Source organism: Poecilia latipinna, unplaced genomic scaffold (assembly GCF_001443285.1).
Source record: "Poecilia latipinna isolate Pla-1442-1.1 unplaced genomic scaffold, P_latipinna-1.0 Scaffold980, whole genome shotgun sequence".
NCBI lineage: Eukaryota > Metazoa > Chordata > Actinopteri > Cyprinodontiformes > Poeciliidae > Poecilia > Poecilia latipinna.
The window spans coordinates 233,351-259,991 of NW_015113596.1; the positions used below are offsets into that span (position 1 = coordinate 233,351).

At 42.3% G+C, this 26,641-nt stretch overlaps 1 protein-coding gene across 3 annotated transcripts in view; it reads right to left on the reverse strand.

Moving 5' to 3' along the window:
* The window catches only part of LOC106958354 (FH1/FH2 domain-containing protein 3-like), an 81,698-nt gene that overhangs the window by 8,484 nt on the left and 46,573 nt on the right, over nt 1–26,641 (reverse strand). Inside the window, exons 6-24 of one of the 3 annotated variants that reach the window (XM_015050211.1) lie at nt 23,895–23,989; nt 22,660–22,771; nt 22,459–22,553; nt 21,507–21,650; nt 20,823–21,058; nt 19,456–19,566; nt 18,199–18,621; nt 16,778–16,834; nt 16,535–16,669; nt 16,093–16,143; nt 11,142–11,359; nt 8,861–9,181; nt 8,051–8,751; nt 7,055–7,195; nt 3,930–4,088; nt 3,662–3,844; nt 1,815–1,934; nt 887–1,048; nt 526–716 (exon numbers count right to left, since the gene is read on the reverse strand). In XM_015050211.1, the coding sequence (XP_014905697.1) occupies nt 526–716; nt 887–1,048; nt 1,815–1,934; nt 3,662–3,844; nt 3,930–4,088; nt 7,055–7,195; nt 8,051–8,751; nt 8,861–9,181; nt 11,142–11,359; nt 16,093–16,143; nt 16,535–16,669; nt 16,778–16,834; nt 18,199–18,621; nt 19,456–19,566; nt 20,823–21,058; nt 21,507–21,650; nt 22,459–22,553; nt 22,660–22,771; nt 23,895–23,989 (3,655 nt within the window). Of the gene's footprint in view, nt 1–285; nt 717–886; nt 1,049–1,814; nt 1,935–3,661; nt 3,845–3,929; nt 4,089–7,054; nt 7,196–8,050; nt 8,752–8,860; nt 9,182–11,141; nt 11,360–16,092; nt 16,144–16,534; nt 16,670–16,777; nt 16,835–18,198; nt 18,622–19,455; nt 19,567–20,822; nt 21,059–21,506; nt 21,651–22,458; nt 22,554–22,659; nt 22,772–23,894; nt 23,990–26,641 lie in introns of those variants that run through there. The other 2 variants (XM_015050209.1, XM_015050210.1) reach the window with 2 other exon arrangements.

Genomic DNA, 26,641 nt, shown 5'->3' on the forward strand with positions numbered 1-26,641 from the left:
AACAGGCAGAGGTGAAAAATACAACGAGTCTCCTATTTAAACCAGCTAGAGCTAAATCAAATGTTGAAGTAATCACAATTGATTAATCCTTAACTGGAGTATTTAAACTCAAAAAGTCCTATTTAAACTAGTGATTAATCGTGAATAGTCGTGATTAATCAATTATTGAAACAATTGTTAATTATTTTGGTAATCAATTACTTGTTTAGTGGAGTGTTCAGACTCAAAAAACTGAAAAGAACCCTACTCCCTATACAAAACAATAAAAATGAAAAATCTGTAGGATGTGCCATTTTTATCCAATTAGCCGATTAATCATCAAAAAAAAAACCTATAGATTAATCGATAACAAAATAATTTAAAGAGAATAACAAATACTATCACAGTACAAATTTGTTCAGAATTTTTTTTTTAGATAAAAATCTGAGAAGTGCGGTCTGCATCTGTCTCCAGCTTACTTTACTGAACAGACCAGACCTTCGTGGGTGGCCATCACTGCAGTGTAAACTCGGCATGCGGGGCTACCTGTTGATTAGCCTGCGGTGAACGATCTTGAGGATGATGATTCTTTCAGCGCAGTCTTTGAGGAAGTCAGACATCTTCTGCTTCAGCTGGGGCTTCATCTCGTGCTTGGCGATCACCTTGAGGTGGTCCCACGACGCCTTGCAGCGGCGTTCCATCTGACACAAGTTCTCCTGCAGCTGGTCGAAGTCCACCTGATGGATGCCAGAGGACGAGCAGGATCTTTACTTACAGGCCCAACGAGGACGCCAAACATGACTGAACTTTGGGAACACTCTGGTTTATTCGACTTATTTTCTTAATTCCCAGAACCTGTAATTCCTGTGATGTAAAACAGTTTGCTAGTCAGTTTTCTGAAGCGCACCTTTGCGGAACGTGTGATGGCTCCGATCTCGGAGTAGAGGTCGGTGCTCTCTGGGAAGTTTTCCACCACGACGGAGCAGGCGTGGTGCAGCAGGGACTGCTTGTGGACCGTGTCTTTTACCTCTGGGACCTTTTCCAAGTATGTCAGCTCAAAGCCTTTGGCCTGAAAACATTAGTGGGGAAATAACAAATAACTGGCTGAAAAACCTGATAACCCTGGAAGAAATGGCATTTTCATTATTTTTTTTGTCAAAGCTCATGGGTAAAATTTAAAGCAATACATTACTGACATAAAAAAAACCCACAGATTTGGAGCTCTGCTTTTCAGAAACAGAATTACCTTCGTGACAAGTATTTCTTGCAAAGAAAGCTTTTCTGAATAGGAATTATGTTGAATGCATGGATGGCTGTTTATCAAGCATACAAAACTGGTATAATGTGAGCGCTTACTCTTATTTTAATAAAGATCGTCTATCCAGAAGTGTATAAGATTCAAGACAGTAAAGATAATGGATTTCTATTTAACCCCCCAAAGCAGTCACTCTGTTTTTTAAACATTTTTCCTGTGGTGTGATGAAAGATTTGGGCGTCTCTCTGGTAAGTCAGCGCGTTATTTAGCTGTGGTTTTTAACTCTGCGTCTTCTGTCAGTACAAAACATGTCTTGGTATCTCCAGGCACAAATGATAGCTATTATACTTTCCTGCTATGTGTTTACCCATGCTAATCACTTGCATCAGTGACTTGCTCTTTTTCTCAGTGTCTGAGCCAAATAAATGACGTTACAAATGATGTTGAAGTAGTCTGGTCACACATTTTTTTTTTTTTTTTTGGTTACTTTCAAAGCGGGTAAAAAATAAATGTAAAAAATAAAATCAAATTAATACAGCATATGCTCTTTAAAAACATATTTTGTCGACGGATGACTCACGTTGACGCCATTGAGGAAATTTCCAATGGACAGCAGCGTAGAGAGGATGTATCTGAGAGTTTTGTTCTTCACCAGCTGCTCCATCCCCTCCTTTAGATCCTGCAGTGGCTCGGCCACTTCCTGTCAGGAGAGCAGTACATCATTAGCGGACCCAAACAGAACTCTCAGAAAAACATGTGTTTTACGAGTCTGCGGCAAAAACAGGTGCACCTCGCCTCCCGCTACAAATCATCTGCTCTCGCTTAAGGTCAGGAGAGGTTGTTTAAAGGTTGCTCCTTTGTCGTAAAATATACTCCAGGTTGCTTGAACCCTAAGTTTTTCTAGGCAGCAAGCAACAGCTTCTCCCGTGCGAGCGTGTTTGTTTTCCCTGCACGGTATGTCGAACATTTCAGCAGCAAACAGTCCCCCCATCCCCGCCGTACCAGAAGGGTCGAGCCGTGAGCACCGCTCCGTCAAAAGCCGCGGTTGCGTCTCGTGCGCATCGAGATGAAAGGAGCAGAAAACCCGTAAACTTTACGCGTGTCTCTTTCTCATGGCTCTCCGGCTTTGAACTTCTCCTCGCGGATGCATTCTTTGCCGGAGTAATCACTGAGCGCATGACGACGGAGGCAGGGGTGCTGCTAATAAAACATGCTTATCTTGTTATGATGTAACTATTTTGATGTTCTGCAGGATGTTGTTTCTTCCTGCCTGCACAAACAACGGCACACATGCTGCGCACCTTCCCACAAACCTCTGCAGCCAGAGAAGTTGGCGATTTGTTTCCAATTAAAAAAAAAAAAAAAAAAAAAAAAACACACTTGGACCGGATGGCACTTGTGGGAAAGGTACATGTGAACGGTACAGCAAAATCTGACACCAGTAGTCCTCGCCGTTGCACTTAGGAAGTACGTAAAGTCAAGTTGAGGTTATTTGTATGGCCCATTTCAGCAACAAGGCGGTTCAAAGTGCCTTACATCCTAAAAGCATCGTACAGTCACGCATTAAGAAACAAGTAAATACATATTACATTACTAGCAAGTACACATCAACATTTTTGATCAATGCTCCACTTACTTCTAATCAAAGGCAGCTATGATCAGGTAGGTTTTTAGCCTTGACTTAAAGAAACTCAGTGTTTTTGGTTGTTTTTTGTTTTTTCAGTTTCCTGGAAGTTTGTTTTGGATGAGAGGCGCTTAAAAACTGAAACCCTACTTCTCCGTGTTTGGTGTAAAAAGTTGCTCTTTCGCATAAAATCCTTTTAAAATACATTGTGTTTGTGGTGTACTTGCAGTCCCTCCAGGATGTTGCAATCGCATCATGAAATTTCATGCCTTTTTTGGCCTTCTTGGGCTTCCGTACATGAGCAGGAAAGGCGGTAGAGTGTGTCTCAGCGTTTAGCGATCGAGTACGAGATAGACATGATCAAACAAATTATTGTTTGTTTGCAAAGACGCATATCGACTCTCACTGCAAAGTTACAAAGTCTTACCAAGTAATTTTGGTTTAGTGGAAATATCTTAGTACACTTGAAAACTAGCTTACAAGTAACTTTTAAGCAAGATATAGGAGCTTGTTTTAAGTAAATAACTCCTTAATATTGTTGAAAACATTCTTGACATTTCTCCCATGCTGTAAATGAAATAGTCTGCCAACAGAGCAAGTACTTTTTCATCAGTATTAAGGAATTGTTTAGTTAAAACAAGCTCCTTTATTTTGATGAAAAGTCACTTGTAAGTCTGTTTTGTCTTATTCACTTGAGATACTAAAACTACAAACTAGACCAAAATTGCTTGTTAAGAGTTTGTGTTTTTGCAGTGCGAATCACCGAAATGAGAAAACCTGAAGAACTTCAACTTCAGACTGACCTTCTCCGTTGCTTCGTAGTCCATCTTGAAGGCCCAGAGATGGAGTCTGGCGGAGAGCTCGCTGATGGAGGACAGTGTGAGGAGGAACTGCTCCGCTGAGCCCAGCGGGACGTCCGGATTGGCCAGCTGGGCTTCCTGGATCTTCTGCTTCTCCTCCTCAGTCGGGATCATCGTCAGGAGTTTCTGTGGAACGGGACAGCGACACATGAGTGGATGTGTGCACGCATCTTCTTTTTAAAAAAAAATAAAAATCACCCAAGGTTCTCACCTCTATGCCTTCCTTGTTGAGCGCGTACTCGTCAAAGTTCAAGATGGCCGTCTTGATGGTGCGCGGCGGAGGCAGGACCGTCAGGCCGATGTTGATGGCGTTGCTCCTCTTCGAATCCAAGACGATGATCTCCTGGCGCTTGCCGTCCGCCGCCGTTTTCTGAGACAAAGGGAAGATGGAGAAAAGGGTCAGCCTCCACATCCCGTCCCCATCTGGTCCCGTTTCCTCTTTCACTGTGGTCCACTTTACAGGCCCGTGAGGATTCGACAACTTTTCACTCGACTGCAGCTGTGGGGGCTGCATGGGGACTGGAAGCAGGAAATACCACGCACGTTTAGGTTTACGAGAGTGTTTGCATCAATTTATAGGCACCGTTTTACGCCGCTGCATGACCATATATGACCTTTACAGTGCTGGAGGTGATTCAAAGCTCTGAAAGGGATGAAGTCATACAATATTACCTTATAAAAGTGTAACAGAGTAGCTGCCAGGATCTTATAGTCGCTACGACAAAGACACCAGTTCACTTACACTTGCAGCTCTACTTTACAGGGTTTTATGGTACAGTAATTAACATGTTGGTAGGAAATCTATTTACACTCATGAGCATGAGCGCTTTTAACTATATCTTTAATGCATTCTTTTTTCAGGGTGGCATCATGATGCAACAAACTACAGATAACTATAAGAACCAGAACTTGAATCAAAAGTCTGCTTTGATATTGGATTTTCTCTCATCCACATGAGGTCAAAATACATCTGGTTACATGCTAAAAAAAAAAAAAACTACATGCTTTTTGTGGTCATCAACATGTACCTGTCGCAACTCTGGATGGATGTTTGACCACTCTTCCTATTGAAACTGGAAAAATGTGTTCATATATATGTATATATATATATATATATATATATATATATATATATATATATATATATATATATATATATACACACTGGTGAATTTTTATCAACAGATCTAACTTTCTAGGAACAACCATGAAAAAAAAAATCAATATTCAGCCCTGTTTCACCAATATCACTTATGGCGAAACAGGCCGTCATCCATCACTATGCCTTCGCGCTGCTATGATGTTCGTTAGGGTGAAAACCTGACCTCGACTGACGCAAACCATCATTTTGTTTCTGTGGAAAAGCTGTTCTGTTTTATCTTCCAGAAGGTTTTCGACTTGTCCATGTGGGCAGCTGCTCGTTTCATTTGACCTTGAAGCCACATCAGTCTTGGTCGTCAAGACTCTTGTGAAACATCGCTGTGGACAGAGGCAACGGTGGCCCAAGAGTTTCCACTTCACGGCGACTTAAATCTTCTCGAGATGCTCCTGAACATCCTAAGTAACTTCACTTCGTCAGAGGTGAAGATCAGGCTGAACCGGAGGTCAGCAATTTGACATTCTAAAGAGACAATTCAGAGAAACGTCTGGAGCTGTAAACTCTAAGTGACCTTTGGAAAAAAGAAAGTGACTCAAGTTTTATGAACACCAACTGCTTCAATTATTTATGTTTCACTGTTTAATTAAAGAGCTAAACGGATTATCCAATTCTAGGTTCTGGAACGAAAAGCATTTTAAAACTTTTATGAGAAGACCATAAAACCATTTTCTTAAACCAAAAAGTTCCAACTTTATGAGGAGGAAAGACAGAACAAAAGAAGGTACCAAAATATATGCTTGTATATTTAGTGTTAGTTGTATAATAAAAGAAAAACACACACACAAAAAATGATAGAAGTTGCTTTTTTACGTTTGTATTACAAACCATTTCTTTTTTTGGCAGAAAACTAATTTAGTTTAAATGAACTAATCTAATTTAAATGAACTCTACCATTCTGCCTATGTCAAGAAAAGAAGTCAATTATCCAGCCAGAATTATATCAGGACGTTGTGTATGCTTTACACATGTACACACACTTCATATTTCTATATAATTTAAACCTTGTTCAGATTAGAGAAAATCGGCAAAAAACCTAAGTAATTTTGCACATAATTGTTGTTTGTTGGATCTTTTTAATTCCTCAAAAAAAAATACACTTTAAATTAAAATGGCAGTCATGATTATGAAGATGTACATAAACCTCTGACCTGCAATGTGCTTAATGTGTGGAAATAGTTTTATTTCAGGGAATAGCAACATTTCTTTGATAATTTACCTGTTATCCTTTTACACACTCTGTGTTGAAGTGCAACAGTAGAAGTGCTAACCGCTGCTAACCGCTGCTAACCGCTGCTAACCGCCGTCACGCCTCCTGTCACATCGTAGATCTGAGCCATGCAGAGCCGCCAACCGATCGGGCTTCGGCGTAAATTGCAGGTTCTGAAGCGAAGGCTCAGCAGTTCAAAGAGTGAGAGTCCCGGCCTCTGCTCTCTACCTTTGAGCCTCGCATGGTTCTTATTTAAAGGCTTTATGAAAATTACAGAGGGATCAAACCTCCCCTGTTTGATCGGGATCAAAAACCCACATCCTCATTTAACCCTAGAAGATTGAAGCATTCGAGAAATCAGAGGGAGAATTTGGATAAAAACAAATGTATAAATAATAAACTCAAAATAAAATAAATCAGGAAATTTATAAACAAAAATATCCTGAATGGACAATTGAAGATCATTCCTCTTAAACAGTGATAGCTAAAGTTAGGTTGGTGCTGCGATGTGGTTCTTTAAACATAAAGTGGAGATGAAATCTCAAGATTTTAGTTTGGATTTTAACGATGATTTTCAAAAGCTTTCCTGCATTTCTTCCATTTTTCTCTGCTTCACCATCCCTGAATTACTTTAAGGAGAAAGTAACAGGATTCTGCAGACTTGGTTGACAACATATTATGGGAATTTCCTTTAAATAAGCAGGAAACTGTCTGTAGGTAAAACATATAGAGCAAAGGCCACATCATGTGATGATTTGTTATCATCACATGATGTTAAATATCGTGTGTTTATGGTCTGACCAAGTTCAAACCAGAAACATCGAGGACCAGCAGCATCAGCGCACATGGTGCTTCCCCTGGTCTCTACTTTTAAACATGGAGTAAAGACTTTAGCTAACAGCACGAAGCTGGACAGGGATGGAGGGGACACTCATAATCATGAATATCCCTCATGATTTTGTCTCTTTACCTTTGTCACTGGTATTTCCTTTGATTTGGTCTCAAACAGGTGTTCCAGTTTGGCTGTATCCAACTTGACAGGTTCCACTTTGGACCAGAAGGAGTCTCCGCTCCACTTGTGGTCCTGGTACTGGCCGTCTGTCGGACGCACCTGAGGACAAACAGTCAACAGATTGACTCAGATTGTTTTCAAAGAGTAATTGCCTGAGGATTAAGTGGCTAAACAAACAAAATCACTTTGATCATACGACGACTAGTCTGGGTCCAAACTCTTTTCACTAACTCAATAAAGCTACTTGAGCACTGAGAAGACGACTGGCGATGGGCGACTCAGGAAAAAGAAATTCAGTAGATCAGAGTTAACAGGCTGTGCTGACAAACTTCCTAAGTGTGGAAGTTGTTACTGAGCAAAGACGTCCGAGTATCAGTGAGGTGCAAGGAGATGAAGTCAGAGGAAGGACAAAAGATGGAAGAAGTTGTTTTTTCCGCATTTTCAGAGTTGTGTTTGCTGTTCACTTCGGTTTGTATTTTTTACGTTTTTGTGGCACTAGTGGCCTTTATTTCCAGAATTCAGACAGGAAATTGACAGAGAGAGAAGGGGAGAAGACATGAAGGAAAGGTCCCAAGCTCAAACCATAAACATCGAGGACCAATAGGATCAGCGTACACGGTGCCGCCCCAGGTCTCCACTTATAAACAGGGAGTAAAGACTTTAGCTAACAGCGGGAAGCTTGAGAAATAAAAGCATGTCTAGAGAGTATCTATGGTATACTCGTTAATATGACTACACTAAAGCTAACCATCCAAAATTTGGATGATCATTTTCTCTTTGTTTCACATTATCAACCAAATTGCCTTTTCACGACGATTCGGCTCCTATCAGTTCAGGGCAGGAAGGCCAACATAAAAAACATGCATTGTAGAAAGCCATTAATGCAAACTCCAAAATGGAAAATCATAAGTGGCTAAAATCAGTATCAGCAGGTTAGTACTGCTCCTGACTCACCTCGCTCCAGAAGAGCCTAATTGTCTTCTTCTTCTTGTTGAAGAGAGGCGGCTCGGAGGGAGGAGGCGCCGTGGCCGGACCGCTGAAGGACGGAGGCGGCGGAGGCCTCAAGACGCCGATCAAGGGAGGCGGTGGAGGGCAGCAGCCTAGAATGGGGGGCGGCGGAGGAAGCCGCGGGATGAATGGCGGAGGAGGCGGCGGAGGCGGGAGGTCGCCGCACCCTCCCATCAGAACGGCGTCCAGGATGTCCTTGTCATCGTCGTCCGTCAGGTCGGTGAAGCTGATGTCCCTGATGCGTAGCTCTCGGGGGCTGGCCAGGAGCTGGTCCCAGATGGTGTCCGACTCCTTTTTGGGAGGGGGCGGAGGTGGAGGAGGTGGCTCGTTGGCCGGGGCGTCCAGGTGGGAGTGGGACGAGCCAAGATCTTTGACCAGGTCACCGAAGCGCTCGGCGATCGGACGGATACCCCGTCGATGCTCCAACTTGTCCTCCTTGTTGCTGCTATCCAGGCTCGCCTCCTGATGCGTCTCCCTGTCCTCCTCCTCCCCCTCTCCCTTCTCCTTCTCCTTCGCTTTCTCCGCGTCCTCCTCTTCCTCCTCCTCGGCGCTGGGCTTTGAGCTCTGGGAGTACAGCATGTCCAGCATGAAGAGTTTGCTATCGAGGAGCTTGTTGCAATTTTCGTTCACTTCTGTCTCTTTAAAGCCTGGGGGAGAAAAAAGGTAAAGTGGTAATCCCAAAGTTATTTTGAAATTCCCGAAAAATAAAGCCACAAAAAGGAGTACTTTGATGATTTTCCTTTAGAGGACACCCACCATTCTCCGTGCTAACCCTCTCCTCTCTCTCCAAGGTGCTGCTGGCGGAGGAGATGCTGGAGGCCGAGCAGTTGTCCTTCTCGTTTACCTCCTCATTCTGTCGCTCCTTGTCACTAAGGATGCCGCTGTCCTCCTCCGCCTCCTCCTCTCTGTGCTTCTCCGCTTCCTGCTCAGGCTCCTTCACGTCCTCCTCCTTGTCCGCCGCCACTTCCTCCTGCACTTCTTCGTCCTCCACTTCCTTCTGCTCTTCCACTTCCCCTGCTTCAGCTCCTGCCTGCTTCTCTTCCGCTTCTACGCTGCGGCTGGAGTCGTCGGCTTCTTCTGTCACAAGAGAGCGCAACTTTTCAGTCACACTAGAATTTCGTTCACCTTGAATAAGAGTTTTATAGACCTGAATTATTTGTAGCGACGTGCTATTTATATCTGGCAAAACACTGGCCTTTGATTTAGAGCCAGTTCTGGATGGAATTGAACTATTTTCCGGCAAGAAAAATAAAAACACACAGCCGTGCCGCAATGTAAACAATACGGGCGATGCACAAAGCCGGGCTGTTGGAGGAGCTCGATATGAGCAGGAAACGAGGAATTAAGTTCCTGTTTACATCAAATCCCGCCCGTGTACACGGTACACACACGTAAATCAGCAGCACAGTCCGCGCTGTGATGCAGGTAGGGTCTAGAAAAACACGCCGCAGACGCTCGCCTCTGTGAGCTACAGTGCCTCGGCCCATGGCTTCGCTTGTGCTCCAAAACAAGGCTGTTTTTTTTTTTTTTTCTTGCATGAGATGTTTGGGGATCACTCTGTCAAAAGCTTCTTTCAAAAACCAATCTGACCCTTGCACTCACATCCTCCCTGTCTCTGCAAACCTCCTTTCACTTACTGCGTCCACAATCTGCCTTCTTTTTTCCCTTCCACTGCACATAGTTGTATGCTAATTGAAACGGTAAAGTGAAGCAGTTTTCGTTTTACTCCTAAGGGGCAAAACAGATGCTTGGGAGTTGAACAGATGACCTTCTGGTTTTCATTCAGACTCAAGAACCTGCTAACACAAACAAAGATATACAATGCCGTGTTAAAATGAGCCAAAATTCGCTAGTTTTAGATGCTAGTCAGCCAACATTAACGTTGATGTTCGGAGATCCACTGCGAAATATCTGGGGTCTTACTTAATGACAACAAGTTAACTCTCTAAATCCTACAAACACTACAACTCAACATGTCACCGTGTGACAACAAACATTGTGTGCTACCTTTTATAGCATGACCAGGCTAGCTTAAAGTTAGCTAGTTTTAGTCTCACATGCTGTTACCTGCTACCAACCTTTTTTTGTTTTTTACATGTGGGGCTCAAAGATATAATGAATGACCTAAAAACATTAGCTTCAAATAGGACTGTATAAGGGTTACCTAACAATAGCATCCTAACTGCTTATGTAGCCTGAATGCAAGGCAACAATGAGTAAAACGTGTAGCACGATATGGATTTTTAACGTTTTGTTCATTACCCATCTGAGACCCTGACAACTGACTGCCTGTGGAGGAAGCCCAACATTGTCGACCCCATGGGAGTTATTTAGTCAACCCAAGTGGGTCCACTTCGAGACAAGACTGAGAAAAGTCCACATGGGCCACAAACCTATGTTAGCTAGATATTGCCCCCCATCTTGTCTAGAATTTATGAATTTGCTCACCACAGATAAACTGTAGTCCAGCTTTACAGAAGGTTGTCATGCCTACAAAAATGAGTCATTTAAGTCTTTCAACCATTTATCTCCCCCAAAAAAGGATTGATTCAAAACAGCATGATAAAACTGAACTGTTAAATTATCACAACATAAAAGCCACAATTTCAGAATCCTTTTTTTTTTTCATGAAAAGCAAGTAGCTGATACTAGCTTGTTTGTAAGGCTAGCAGGTTTAACAGACATGCCAGATTTGCCAACTTTAGTAGTAAATTAACCTAATACATTATTAAGATTGATGGATGTTCTTAGTTTTTGCAATGTGACTGTTCATGTTTTTCTTGAGCGGAAATATTTTCAAAATCACCAAATTTGTCTTTTGTTTTTTAGTTGTCCAAGAAATGTTTGGTTTCTTTACAGCAGCAAGTGGGGTCTCACTGAAAGAATGGCAAGTACATAGATTTAATAAAATACAAAACAAGGTCGACCTTTGGGCTTGTAGCTAGCCCTATTGAGACCAAGACTGGACATTTTAGCAAATCTTGCATCACCGATGACTTTTCAGAAACAGAAACACCAGGTGATTCTGTCCTCCTACCAGGCTCAGAGGGGGTGCAGGCGGTGCTCGGCGTCTCAGGTTCAAGATCAGCTTCTCCTTCCTCCTGGGAGGCAAAGGATGATGGCGTGCTGCTGCGTGATGACGAGGGCCAGGCCTCCGAGGGTTCAAAGGGCAGGCTGAGGTCAGGCCGAGTCCTCGACACCCGGACGCGGTCCCTCTCGTACTCCTCCGCCGCCAGACGTTCTACGTTCTTATACCTGAAGGAGAGCGAAAGATGAGTCGCTGATGTCTGCTGAAGCGAAACCACTTGTTTAAGAATCTCGACCAACGACGGTATATCGATTATAAGCGATGCAACGGCGAGTCAATGGAGCTCATGTTCTCTTCTACTGCTGTCAACACGACATTTCAAGTAACTCCTCTGCCTCCCCATGTTCAGGTTCATCTGCTAATCTTTCAGCATCAATCCTGTCAGCCTTAAAGATTTGGAAGAAAGGGAGAGAGAGGAGAGAACAAAAAAAAAAGAGTTGAAGAAAGGCCAGACCTGTTGCAGATCCCTTCCTTACGTCCTTCTCCACGTCTCTGTCCTTCTCCTTCTTCACTTCCACCCTTTCTCCGACCGCTAAACTTCCCTGTTCAACCTGCTGGTCCTCACGGAAATTTAGGGCACTGAGTCAACCCTCTCTCTCTCTTTCTCTCTCAGTGTCTTTCTTCTTTCTCTAACCCCTCCTCTTTCCCACCACGCTGTGAATGTGTGCAGCTTCTGTTCAGACTTCATTAGCATCAGGACACTTCTGATGTCTGAAGAAACCAGACACGAATGCTCTTGTGTGTGTTGGGTCCCCTATCTGCATGTGATTAGGCGTGAACCGAAGTTAGTGTGAGCCAAGTGTGTATAGTTGGCTTCAACGTACTGTATGTATACACACACACACACACACGCAAACACACACGCAAACACACACACAAGCACTGAATGGGAGTTTGCAAACACACCTCTCCTGCTGTGAGACCTGATTGTGAGTTAATCCCTCTTTGAAAACAGAGCATTGTACGTTTCTGCAGAACTGTTCTTGACCAATTAAAGCATACACTGTTGTATAATCTGCTCATGTTTACTAAGGATGCACCAAAACGACAACAAACGCAACCAAAATCATCACCACAAATAAGACAACTTATCTATAATTTACTTAGAGCTACATTCCAGCATAAAAAAAAAAACAATTGAGACTGATCCCAACACAGTTTTCTTTAAATGTTAGTGAAGAATTACGAGAACATCATCTGGGATTTTAAGGGATGTTTGCCCTGTTTAAGCCACCAACATTTAGTTTATATTGGTGTGTTAAAGTAAGAGGAAACACCAAAGTAAGACCTAAAGAGCTAAACAGAGAAGACCGTAGCAGCTTATGAGTCTGGTAAAGTATTTAAAGAGGTCTCAAAATAATTAGTCTAGAAGCAGAGAGCATTCGAGACAACTGGCAACGGGCCAATACCCAGCAACATTGGCAAGTTCGCCCTGAAAGCGGACCACAAGATGCTAAAAGAGGTCTCCAAAAACCCCTAAAATGTCAACATGGGATCTACATCAGGCTCCAGTGGTGATGTGACTGTACACAATTTGTATAGTCTGAAATAAACCACACAAGTTTTACTTCAGTGGGAAGTGTACAAGGCTTTGCTGTGTAAAAACATTAAAGTTCACCAGGAAGAATGTGGACCGAGACCAGGACTTCTGGAAGAATGTTTTTCTATTTATGTATTTCATTTTTTGTACTAATGAATCTCAACATCTGCAATTCAGAGACCAGAAATGACATCAAATATTCCAAAAAGAGACAATCATCAAACAAACTGTGAGGCATAAAGATTGAATCGTCGGGTTTCAGAATGCTTTGCTAGCACCTGCATGCTAACACCATGACTTTAACTATGAAACAGAAGGTGTTTGTGTAAAATGTGAGACCAAAAAAAAAAAAAAAAACAATAAAGCTGGACTGTGCTGAATCAAAACTCACGTTCAGATCCCCTCGAGTTTCTTGGGGTTGCTTTGAAATGGACTGAACATGCAAGAAAACCATCAAACATCTAATAGCTGAAAGCGAAGAGTAGGGAAAACTTTCTTTAGACCGATTGGTAAGATAGCGATAAGACCAGTCTCACTTACAAAGCTAGGTAATGATCTGTGAACCTTTCTTTTCACAGAAATTTATGTGAAATACATAATCTATGTTATCTGGAAGAGTTGCTGCTCAGTTGAGAAAACAGCTAGCATTGAGATTGGACGGTGGAGAAAATTTTGGATGGTAGAATTATAGGGAGTGGTGGAAGATGAAGAGTTAGCCTGACGATCTCCCTTTCTTCCCTTTAAAACTGGTTATAGGCAACTAAAACAACACAAACTTTCGCAAGAGATCTTGTGAGGTTTGACGCTAATTTGGTCTATTTTCTTAAGCAAAATGATATTAGCTGAGGCTAATCTTTGTATCAGTCTGCCTGATTGACGACGAGACCTGAAAAAGCACACTAACCTCACAATTGTCTGTGATTTTATGGACTTAGAGCAAACTCATGAGTTTTAGCTAACCAGACTTGGTTAGGAAGAAAGAGAGGCCACCGTCTGAGTAGCTGTTAGCCTTCCAGCTCATTGAGCATTTTGCTTTTACATTTTCTCGCATTTTAAATAAGCTCACCATGATGTAACACCTGTCTATTACAGGTAACTAGGTTATTGCTAATAAAAACTTCCTAAAACCTCACATCAAAAACATGAACAGTCCCTTTAATATGTAACCAACATACAAATAAAGGTCAATCATTGTCCGTCTGTAGCTAACTGATCCCAGAATGCTATCATATAGGCTATGTAGCTAATGTAGCTAACTATAAAACAGCTTTTGCCCACTAGTTTAAATTCAGATGAGTTTCAGACTCTTTGTGAGTACTTTGTTCCTGTCTGTCTGGTTCTCTTTCACTCCTCAATGCTTTTCAGACTAACTCTGCATTTATAAATGGTGAGCTTTTAGCTCAGTGTGTGTCAGAGCCGCACCACTGTGTGCGTGCGTGCGTGCGTGCGTGCGTGTGTGTGTGTGTGTGTGTGTTGCAGAAAACCAAACACCAAGTGACGGGTTGAGAAGTCGTCACTTCACTGTGAATAAAAACCCCTAACATGTGACCCCAGCCGGGTGTAATCTCCCGGCGCAGGGCGCGCTCTGTGTTCTGGATGATCCTGGGAATAAGCAACAAGCTGCAGAGGGAAGAGCTGGAGAGCATTTGCATATTCACTAATCCCTCAAGAGGGAAAAAGTGTGATGTGCCAGCTAACCAGTTGTCTAATCAGTTAGTTTTCAGTAGTTTATCTAAAACCTGGAGATGCAGTTTATTTTTATACACATTCACTGCATTAAATGCAAACTTTGTAAATGTCTAATCTATGTTTTAAAATGTTTGCTGTTGCATCTTATTAGAATATATACATTACATAATTAATATAAAGCTTCATGGAATAGGATTAAATTGGATTTAAGGGTTTTACAGGTCAGCTTTAGTGCAAAAACCAGAACACAAAGGTTTCAGGAAATTATTTTCAGTTTTATTGTTCATATTTTGTACACACCCATACCTCTTTTGATCCTTTCTTCTTGTTTTAATCTTTTTTTCTTACTTTCCTCTTTTCTTTATTTCAGTCTCCATCACTGCCCTCCTTTTCTTTTTCCTCATCATTTATTTAACCGTTTCTTCTTTCTGCATTCCCCTTCTTTTCTTATTTCCATCCTTCCTTCTTCCACACATCCTCTTGTCATTTTCTCCTTCAGTCGTATTTTTCTTCCTTCCATGTTCACTTCCCAACTTTCACCGATTCCTTTCATTTTCACCGCTTTCCTAAATTCTTCACTTCTCCCCTTTCTGTTTTATTTCTTTGCTGTTATTATTCTTTTATTTTCCTTATTCTTTGTTATTCTTTGTTGGATCTTTGTTTCCTTCATTTATTTCCTTGGGGTTTTTCCCAATAATTTGACTAAGTTTTGTTTTTATTTAATTGCTATGCAAATTTTTGTTCTCTGACATTTTACATGTTCTATATATATATATATAAATATATATATAAATCTATATATAAATAAACATTTCCAAGATTAAGAACAATGAAACATCTTGTTTGTCTGAAGAGCTTTGAGCTTGGTGATAGTAACACTTGTAACATTAGTAGGCTTACTGTAACTGATTAAACTTTAATAGGTTTAAATATTTAATGTTTTTAAACTCCTTCAGCAGTGTGAAAAATGACTTGTTGCAAAGTGCGGCCCACAGAGAGAGCAGGCTGTCAAACGATCTGTTTTGTTATCTGGAGTTAAAGCTCCAACTCTTCCTTTTGGACCAGATGTTTCTGTGCTGTTTGTCAAGTAAATGGATACCACAGGGACATTAGGTGGGGAGGACACAAAAATGTGTGCTAGCCCGATAAGCACGACACCCAAATGCGTCGTAAATACTACACACCGCGGCTAACGGGTCATCTTTTCAGAAACTGGGCTCTCTTAACCGAGAGCAACAGAGAAACTCTGGATGTAGCTTTTAAACAGCTGGCTTACAAATAAAAAAGGCCACACTGAGAATGACTGGCATGACCCGAGTCCCTCGCTTCCTGCGATTCCCATCTGCACACAAACACAGATTTTTACAGGCCTCGTGAAAATTCTTCCTGCGTGTAAGGAGAGGATCGGTGCGAGGATTCAGCGCGGAGATCTCCGAATCGGTTTGTCTGGAGACGCGCAGCTAAAACAATCAACTCCCAAACGGGGAGGAGGATGGAGAAAACAGCCGAACTTCACACACACACACACATCGCACTGTGAGGCTGTGGCAGCTGAGGGCAGCGATTTAACCTGAGAACAATTACGCCACTACTGAGATTCCCTAAGACCGGCCTTTGAGAGCTTCGCCCCAGCGGGGTCAGATGATGTTTTGATTTAGTGGGAGAACTTACCGCTCCTCCCGCGCGAGCCGGGCCTCTTCCATCTTATCCACATAGTCGCGGCTGGGACACACACACACACACACAGAAACAGAGAATTGATAAAGATAAACATCATGCAGAGTCCCACCAGCGTGGTAAAGAAAAACCACGTAAAGAAGTAAATTCCTATCTGTCTCATGGTGAAGCCAGTTTGTTAGATTTCTTTATTTTTAACTCACACCTTGAAAACCAAACCTACATTGAGTCAATCTGAACAATTATACACGTATGCAATGGATAACTTTACTGTAGCATTAAATTATATTATTGTAACAATTGCAAATTACTCATGTCTTTGAATAAAAACGCTACATCTCTGGGTTCTGCTGCTTCCGCTTCCTCACTGTTTTCTTTGCTTTACTGAAACTTTCCGAAGCTCCACTTTAAAACAAAGCAAACGTTGAATCCTCACCTGTGCTTGTTCCTCTCCTCTCGCTCTATCCTCTGCAGCCTCTCCTCCCTCTCCACACGGCGGCGCTCTCGCTCAGCCGCCAGAGACTCCTGGTGCTGTCGGTAGGACGACGACAGCAGTCCCCCTAATGCCACCCTAACAACAAACAGGCAGTCATGAGGACGTCTATATGTTTATTACAAACGTTGGTGTTTTTTTTTTAATCAGGAAGTGTTGGGGTAAATGCTGACGTTGCCCCCTCACCTCGAGGTTGTGGGTGTACTCGGGGTGCTGAGGGAGGTGTAGGACGCGACTCCGTTCCTAAAAGAAACAAAAAAAAAAAAACTGTCAGAAAAAAAATGGCAACACTGAAGGAAGTCATTAGTCGCCTGGTCACCTGACACTCAGGCATGAGCCCCGATCAGAACCCCTCTTACGCAACACCAGGGTGACCCTAATTACTCACAACTGAAGCGTTTGTGCGATTATAAAACAGTTTCTGGCTTTAAATGTAAAACTTTGCTGCCAAAATGAAAGTGATGACATAACGCCTAAAAAGAAAAAAACAAAAACAAAAAACATGTTCATACCTCCTGAACTTTTCCTCATCTTATTAGGTATTTTGGTGTGATTTTTTTATATATTTTTTTTGTTACAATGACTCATTACTCTGAAAACTCTAAAAGAAAAAAAGCAACCCAAACAATCAGTTTTTAAGTAGCATCTTGTAAAAAAAACAGGCGTTTTGTGAAAACCTTTCCAATCTGTCCTGATCCGACGAGACGAAAACTGAAATTTTTACCTGACTTGCAGAACTCTGTATGATGGAAACCCTGAACGTCACGTGTTACCATGGTGACGGCGACATATGGTGGTGTGGCATCATGGTGTGCTTTTTATGAGTAGGTTTGAGGAAACTAAAAGTAGCTAAATGTAGAAAAAACCTGGTAGAAAACTTCCAAAAATTGGGGAAGAAATACTAAAGGGCTGTGAATACTTTTGCAAGTGGATGTGAATAAAATAATTTTTTATAGCAAGAAAGAATGAAAGAATGTAAACAAATTCAGGCACATTGTTTCAGAAACAGAGGTGAACACAATGAATGTACTCACTAACAGAGTCAACTAAGTGACCCATATTCCTCACAAGCTACATGGAAGTGGTTGAGTGAAAACACAAAATAAAGGAAAGTACTAAAGCAAAGCATGGAAACAGAAAGAAAAGAAAAAGCGTTGCTAAAAGGTAAGAAACTGAGGGGAAAGGGAGTGAGATTTAAAGACGGAGAGGATCAGAAGGGATCAGTGGATGCTCTACGGTGCTTGCACTGAAAAACAGAGGAACAGATTGGAACTGTGAAATCTCCCAACAAGTGCAGATTACCGACTCAGCAGGAGAGCTGATGAAGACTGAGAGCAGCTAAGTGAAGAGAGGAGAGAGGGAAGCGAAAGCAGCGATGGACTCAAGGTGCAAAGCGTGTGACGGGGAAGGAAGTGAAACGAAAACAAGTCGGTGAGCAAGAAAAGTGGTGCCGAAAGAAATCCAAAGTCGGTGCAAGAAAAATAAAAGCAAGAAACAGAAAGTGGGTGCAAAACAAATAAAAAGTAGAAATAAAAAATGAAGAAACATCTCCTGGTAGCCATGAGAAGAAGAACAAGAAGAAGAAGACGTTCTGCTCTCCGTCTGACCTGGGAGGAGTTGTTGTTTTAGGCGACTCCTCGCTGCGTTTAGCCTGAGCCGACGGCGCCGGCTCGTCGTCCAGGTCGTACGAGAAGAGGTGGAAGGGCGAGTGGGGCAGGTAGGGGACGCGGTCGGGGGACAGGCGGGAGCTGCCGCGCAGCGGAGGGCTGACTTCCTTGGTGGCGGGGACAGTGACTGTAGAGCGCTTCCTGGCCAGCAGGGTGGCCAGTAGGGAGGGCTGGGACTGGGGGCCGAGACTACTGCCACACTCTGGAGGAGGGGGCGTCGGGGTAGAAGGGGACGACGTAGACGCTGGGGGCATTTCTGCCTGAGTCTTCTGCTCATTGTCCGTTTTAGTTCCCTTTCTGGAGGAGATGGTGATGGACTGAAGGGTGGTCCTGTGGAGGACGGTGGACGTAGGGCACGCGGCCCTGAGAACAGAGGATCAGATTGAAGGTTTCAGAAAGCATACCTGGAGAGAGGCTGTTAACAAAACCACAACAAACATGGGCAGGGTATCTGCAGGTTTCAACTAGTCAAATTTAAGACCTTTTAATGCCACCTTGAATGAATTTAAGACTGAAAAAACTGTAAACGCAGAGGATGGACAGGGAATCCTGGTGTGTGACAATCAAGCCTGGCAAAAACGGAGACATTTCTGGGGTTTGTTGCAGCTCTGTGTGTTTCCCACACTGCATATGGCTCTCTGTATGTGGCTTTATAGAGAGCTATATGCCAAACTGAACACTTCTTAGCTTGGCTTATGACAAGCTTAAAACTTGTCATAAGTTTTTAACCGTCATGTCGGATCAAGACGGTTAAAAGCACCAAGCCTCATACGGGTTAGCAAAAGAAGTGAGCCAGTGGAACGTCGTTGGTGAAAAATCTGCACTTAATCATAAAATAGACGCAGAAAAGGCTAGCTAGCAAAAGAACATTCGCAGCTACTTAGCGGTAGCCTCAACCGTCTTGAGTCACAGAACGCAATGAAGATGTCTGCACACTACTTAAACAAAAAGAGCTACTTATACAAGATTAAATACTTCTCTCAAGACAAAATGTAATTCCTCTGATTGACATATTTTAAGATATTTTAAGGCTTCTTATTAATACGTTGACACCTTGTTGGGTCACAATTAGCTCAAACTAACTGCGCATCTAAGACAAAACACACACATTTACCACTGCTTCCCTACACAAAACACCAAGACACACGAAAGCAGCGCTACTTTTCACTTCCATGTCACCACCGAGACCTAAAATACCTGGAGGTGGTCTGATTAGCCCCCTCCTTCTCATCCGAATCAGATTCAGTCACAGGGGTCTCTTCTTCCTCTTCCTCCTCCTCTTTCTCCTCTATTCCACATTCTTCCTCTCTATGGATGAGGGTGGGTGGTCGAGGAGGGAAACACGACGGGAAGATTCAGGGGAAAGATTGAGGAAGAGATGAAGCGGTACATGAGACCAGCATGCAAACGGACACCTTCACATGAATAAGGAAGGTTAGATGAGACCGACACAATGATTAGAGATGACCTAACAGTTTAGTTCGGGAGGCGACAAACAGGGATGTGACAAATACTGGATCAAGACGGTTAAAAGCGCTAATTGGAAACACGAGGAAGAACTCTGACATGATGCGGGGGGGGAATGGCCGATGTTTCTGATTTGATGCTCCGTGCCTCCAGCAGGTCAAGATGCGCATGAAGACAAGTTATGATGGCAGGGATGAAGGAAAGGAAAGGAACGCTGGAAGGAGAGATGGAAAACTGATTGGAGATCAGCATTGGGGCGCTGAAATGTTGTTTTGTAGTGAAACCAGACGAGCAATGTTGCAGTCGAGTCCTCAACTGTAGACGCCCCCATGTGTGACGAATGAGATGACTTCTGCTTAAAAATATTCATCAGCGTCAATTTATTTATTCATTTGCTCCCATATTTTGTCATGTTAAATCCAGAAACCTCATGGGGATATTATATTTACTTTTGTGATGCACATATAATAATGAGACGCAGGACTAAGTCAGGAACATGAAAGCAAACACGTTAGGAAAACAAAATGCATTGGGATTTCCCTTCTTTTTTTCTAGATTGGTGTTAATCCTCATGTGCAGAGTTTACATTTTAAAAATATCTGGGGCTTGGAGCTTAATCTGCTTTGGTCACATGACCACGGCTGAGCGAGGATGAAGCAGGACATGAAGACAAGAGATAACAGATTGGAGTTTGTTAAAAACAGATTTCCTAATATGTAGGAAATGATCACAGCACTGTAATATCACTGCAGCGGTTTAGCAGAGTGAATCAGGCTTGGATTAGATTTGGAGATAACTCCAAAGGTGGGATAACACAGCGGAGAGCAGACATGTTTCATCACAGAAGAAGAATCCACTCTGTTACTGTGGGATGGGAGGAGGACACACACTGGTGGCTGTTACATCCTGTGCATGAGGGGCAGTCGATGTGCTTCCCGGGAAGGTTTGAACTTACATGGACGGAAGGAAACCTGACAGAGCTCTGAGGCACAAAGCGGTAAAACTATCAGATCCCCATTTTCGACGTTTGGCTTTGAAAGGTCGTCGTTCAGCAAACTCCACAACTCATCTACTGTCCTGTAGACGAGCACTCTCACCTCTCACTGAGATCCTCCGCCCTGTGTCCGCCGAACGGCTGGAAGCCGGCCCTTTGCGGGGACGCGGGTCTGCAGGGGGAGGCCTGCCCGGGTCGGCCGAGCGAGGCCCGGCGACTCCGACGCCTCTCCAGGCCTCGATGCTTCTCCGCTCCGCTGAGGCTGACGCGCCGGCGGTCGCGGCATCCCGTGGGCGGCGGCCGGCTGTCGTCGTCGCCGTCTTCGTGACGCAGAGTCATCTGGAAGACAGCGGGGCACGGGTGGGAAAGTAAGAGAACTGCAAAAATGCCAAGTCTTACCAAGAGTTTTTTGGTTTACTTTCTAGTGCAAACACCTTAGAATGCTTGAAATAAGACAAAACTAACTTACAGGTATCATTTCAGCACGATGTAGGAACTGGAACTTTTCATCAATATTACGATTCATTGCTTTAAACCAAGCACCTGTGTCTTACAAGTTACTTCTAAGTTAGTTCTGTCTTATTTCTAGTGTACTAAGATATTTGCACTAGAAACGAGACCAAAGATACTTGGTAAGATTTGATGTTTTTGCTGTGAGTGATAAAAGGTTCTTCTCTTCAAGATCCAAGAAGTTGATCCAAGGTTGATCAACTGCAGTATATAAACTATATGGCCCATGTGATCTATAATAAACTTTATACTTTACCAATGCGTAGTTCGTTTGTACCTCGTAAATGTTGAGCTGCTCCACCAAGTCCAGGTCAGTGCCTTTCCTTCCCAGGTGTCTCTGTGACACTGTGTCCATGCCTTGTTCCTCCAGACTGTCCACCATGTCGTAGAAGGAGTCCTGGTCAGGCAGCGCCGCGAGTGTCTGCAGAAACCACCAAAAACATAAGACACAACATGCGGTATACGTTATGTGGTCAAAATGTTATAGAACACAACTCAAGGCCTGGAGAGGCAAATCCAGCCAGGTTTCTTACGTGGCTCTCTAGGGTCCAGCATGAAGCTTAAATAAAACCTTCTAGATGGCCGTTGTGTGCTTAAATTTTACTCTATCAATCAAATCAAAGCAGTTTTTGTCTTTACATTTCCAACCAATCAGTTTTTTTGATTCCGCGATCGCTAAAATTCACGTAGAATCAACAGAATCCCACACTTTTTCACGCTAACGCATCATTGTGAGTTTACTACAAGTTTTCAACAGAAATTGTCAAAAACTTTGAGCTTCCACGATGCTAAATCCCACCTGCAGGTGGCAGTATTTCTTACTTCTATCCTCAACCTTACATGATGTCCAGTTTTAGTCAGTGATCGATGTGGAGTATATAAAAAAAAAGTCACTTTTATCATCACACGAGTGAAAATATAGCAAAATGTATCGCAAATGTGTCTAAATCAGGGATTATGACTGCAGAAACAATCCCAATCATCAGTGTAAAGAGACGTTTAGTATAATTTAATCTAATCGAATGCAGACACAACTGTTTACTAATATTCTAGCAGTTTGTTAATGGGTTTTATCAACACATTCTGGCACAAATGGCCCTTTGAGAGCAATCACGCCCTGGACATGGCCCAAGATGAACCACAAAAACTATTTATTATTATTATTATTTATTATTTATTTATTTACTGAAGGGGCTCAAAATACTCCAGAGAAGCTCTCATCAGCCCACCTTGTTGATGAGGGTCATGGCGTAGACCAGCAGCTCGGTGTCCACTCCGTCTTTCTCCTGCAAGATCTCCATTGCATTGAACCAAGACTTACAGCCTGAAATTGGCACGGATAATAAAATATTAACTCTCATCTGCATTCAAGCAAACAAATAAAAAAATCAATACGAGGAGAAAGTACTTATACATATACATGGCTGTACCTCTCTTCGCGTCCACGGAGGTGATGGCCTGTATGAGCAGTGGCGCGTTGGACTCGGAGTACTCCACAAACACCAGCAGCAGCTTCAGAGCCGTTTTCACCACCAGACGGAACTAAAAGGGGGGAAACAAAAAAAAACCAAACAAACGTGAAAACACGTTTCTGAAAGTGGACTAATGTGGTTTTTGGTGGTCAGTTTGCCTCCTCTTACCCCATTTCATGATCACAACTTACTGTTTCCTCCCTTCCCGGTTTTTATTTGACTCCCCAAAATAAACCATTTCATTCCCCCACTTCACTTGGTGTAGCAATGTGTTATTCTAGATGGACTGTGGAAATTTTTCTTAAAAATGCCATATTCCCATTGAGTGTGATTCTAATCCTCATTCAACCTGCTTTATTGTACAGAAAAATAAATCAAACCAAAATATCTCAACAACTGGTAGAAAATGAAAATGATCTGTGGACATAGTGGGAACAAAATGTTCAAACAGCGATACCACGACGCTTTTTAGGGGGGACTTAGTTTGCTTCATGCTTTGACACATAATGAATAGCATAGTTTTAAGATGTGGAAGCAAAGAAAAACAGACGTTATTTTGCTCCTTTGTTTGTTTGTCTCCGTCTCTAAGCAAACAGTAGCACTTCTGCGAAGATGTGCATTTGTTTACACAGAGCTGGGATTCGGTGATAAAAAAAAAAAAATAAAAAAAAACCCTCCATAATGCAAAATGCGTTTCAGAGAAGAGAGTCAGTTCACAGACAGACTGCAGTTAGGGTTGCATTTGATGTTAAGGGTGACAGTTACGGTCAGGAAAGTGGCTGTTACGGTAAAACGGATTATTTTTAGTGTTGTTTTTTTATATATATACGAATCTCCCCCCTCTCCCGGTGTTGCATGCGATTCGTCCTCCCTCAGCAGCCGGTGAAGCTCTCCAACAAAAGGTGCTGCAGAGTCCTAAATGCAGAGTTTATATGCCGCACACGTTATAATATCTGTTTACACGCTCTCCGCAAGATCAGCTGAAGAAGGAAAGAAAAACGAACCACGTCAGCTGAGAGCGCAGGCTAAAGTCACAGATGTGTTTGTGTGCGTTTCCTTGGATGGCTGCTAAAAATACAGTTTCCCAAACAATGGGTGGCTGTTCAAAGCTAATGACAGCCTGCAGTCCTCTTTTTTTTCTCTCTCTCTCTCTCTCTTCTTTTTCGTTTTGTGCACAGACGCTTCGCCGTTACCTTTGAGCCAACCAGAGTGTAGAGCCACTGGATGGTCTCCGGGTGGCCGATGACGCCGTTCATCCCGTCCACGTACAGCATGATCTGCCCCAGAGCTGACAGAAGGATCAGGAGAGAGATACAAGGTTTGAGATTTTTATCCACAACTATGTACTGAATTCAGACCAAACACAAGCTAATTTAACGGCGACGGGCGAGAAATCAACGCAATTTGAAGTTCTAAAATCTCTCAAAAATGTTTTGACACATCAACACGTTGAAAATAACAACTTTTGATTGTGCCGTAAGTGAGTAAGAGTCTTTTGGCTGAGAAATTCCACTTTTCATGAAACTATCAGAAAAAAAAAAAAAAAAAAGAAACTTCTCTGTTACTTCTCAGACTGACACATTTGTAAATGGCATCATGGAGAGTTTGGAGCTGAAAAGTATAACGGCATCAAGCAAATTGTCGGTAACGGTTTTATTGCTTTTCATTTTGCCAAACCGAAACATTTTTTTTAACTCTTGTCCTCCTTAAACATGGCAGCTTCTTTGAAATCTGTATTGGTCACACATTTACAGAATCATGACTGAGTAGGGTGGAGCAAATGGTATGTGGTTTAGAGATAAAGGAAGAAAGTTCATTTGTAATAACTGCACTTTAAGTGCCAAAAGTTGTGCTACTCAGGGCTGATCCTGTTTAAAAAAAACAAAGCTATTTTTTCTTTTTATCTTGCATGCTTTGTATCTAAGATTGTGTTGCATCTGCATCCAAATCTATCAGTTTTAGTCTTTATGGTGAGCAGCCAGGCTGGTCTCTGTGTCCTTTTTTAAGTTATGATCTTTCAGCTCATGGAAATCTGCACAGATTTCAAATAGTGGAAGAAAGCGTCCCACTAAACTGCTTGAAGTGAGTAAAAAGCTGTAAATATAAAATGTGTACTGTACCGTCATATTTAAACAGCTATATTAGAATTTTTTACAGTACAGGAGGCTGTTGACACCCTCCTATTGTCTCTGGTTGGTTGTTTTTGCATTTTTGCAGACGGCGGTAGTAACACTGGGAGGAGGTGGAAGAGCGTGATTTTTTTCAGATGACCCGTCTCATAGGAACCGTCATGTAATGGTGACAGATTTAATAAATATGGAAAAATATATTTTTATAAAAGTTGCAAACTACAGACTGAACTGAGAGCCACAATAATCTGCAGGGATGCTTCTGCTGGTGTTGACAAAAAAAACAACAACAACATACTTTAAACTGAAAGTAAGAAAAGACACTCCACCCATCTTGCTGGATGAATATGACATCCTGTTGCAACAGAGCAAAGCTCGGACATCTTGATGTAACGCTCTTGATAAATGCGCAGGTCTGGACTGCAAGGTTTGGTGTTAACCAGTTTGTAGAATCAGAAGTAGGTGCGGCATAGAGTCATGATTGGGTGAATAATTAATGCAACTGATGCAAAGAGGTTTGTTTACGCTGGCATTTATTGCAGTGGCAATAATAATAATAATAATAATAATAACAACAACAACAAAACCAAAATAAATTGCTCAAAGAAACAAGAGGAGGGGGAAAAATAAAGCAACCAACAAAAAAGAAAAATAATAATCAGTGATACTTCAAATCCAAAAGTCCAAAAGAAGTCCACGAACAAAGGGAGAATAGTTCTTTTCCTTTAGATACTCCCTTAGAGTTTAGTTTGTTTCCTGTGTGGAGAGTGTCGTTTCGTTTTCCTACCACCAGGTGGTGTGTGGGTAGCTCGCCATCCACCGTCATCAAGTGAGTCAATGAAGGAGGAAAAAAAACCTGACCTAAAAGGCCAGAAAACATACATTAAGTTCATATATAAATGTTATATTTATATAAGCTAAATGGCGGGGGGAAATAAAAACAATTAAATACATACTTGCTATGGAGGATAGGTGGATAGCCGGAAGTAAGGTCATGTAGCGGATGACGATTGTAGAATAGTCAACTATTTTTTACAATATGCTCCACCACAACTCTTTGAACGTCCTGTGGAATAAGGCCGTTCCTTGACAAAGGAACCCTGTGGGTTGGTGGTGTAATGGAGTGGCTGGGTCCAGGTGGCTCCCTGCCAATCAGTGGACAAATGGGTTGGAGGGGCTGAAGGGGCTTGAGGCACAGTTGCTTTTTATTTCCCAAAGTTATGGGGGGAGGAGAGGAGAGAATGGATATTTCAGGCGCCTGAAATAATCTGTTCCCCATACATAAAATGGAAACAAATTAATTTACTGTTTCCAAATTCTCAAAAATTATGTGTGATTGCATACTAGACATTTCCTTAATCCAGTAATCTGTCATATTTTATATTAGAACGGGATTTACCAAAATCCCGTTCTATGATCTTTTCAGGAAGTCTTTATTTTTTGTGCCCTGTGCCCAGCCAACTTCCATCCTCTTGTATCAGAAATGAAAAATTACACAGGTGTTGGAAACCTGTGTTTGTTGACTGACTTTTATTTGTGACGATTAAGAGACAAAAGTTGAAAAAAGATCGATTCTCTTCGTGTTTAAAATAACACAAATAACAAAATTTTGAAACCTGCCGATTAAACTGAAAGTTACAACAATGACATGATTATACGAGTAGTTTTTTTTTTTGTTTTTTTGGGGGGTTTTTTAACCGAGAAATCGATCAGAAGCGCCGTGAAAATGGTCAGATCCGCCGGATCCGCCTCTCTGGCTGCAATGCGCGCTCCCGACTCAGGGGGGACAGATTTTCACAGGTGAACAGAAT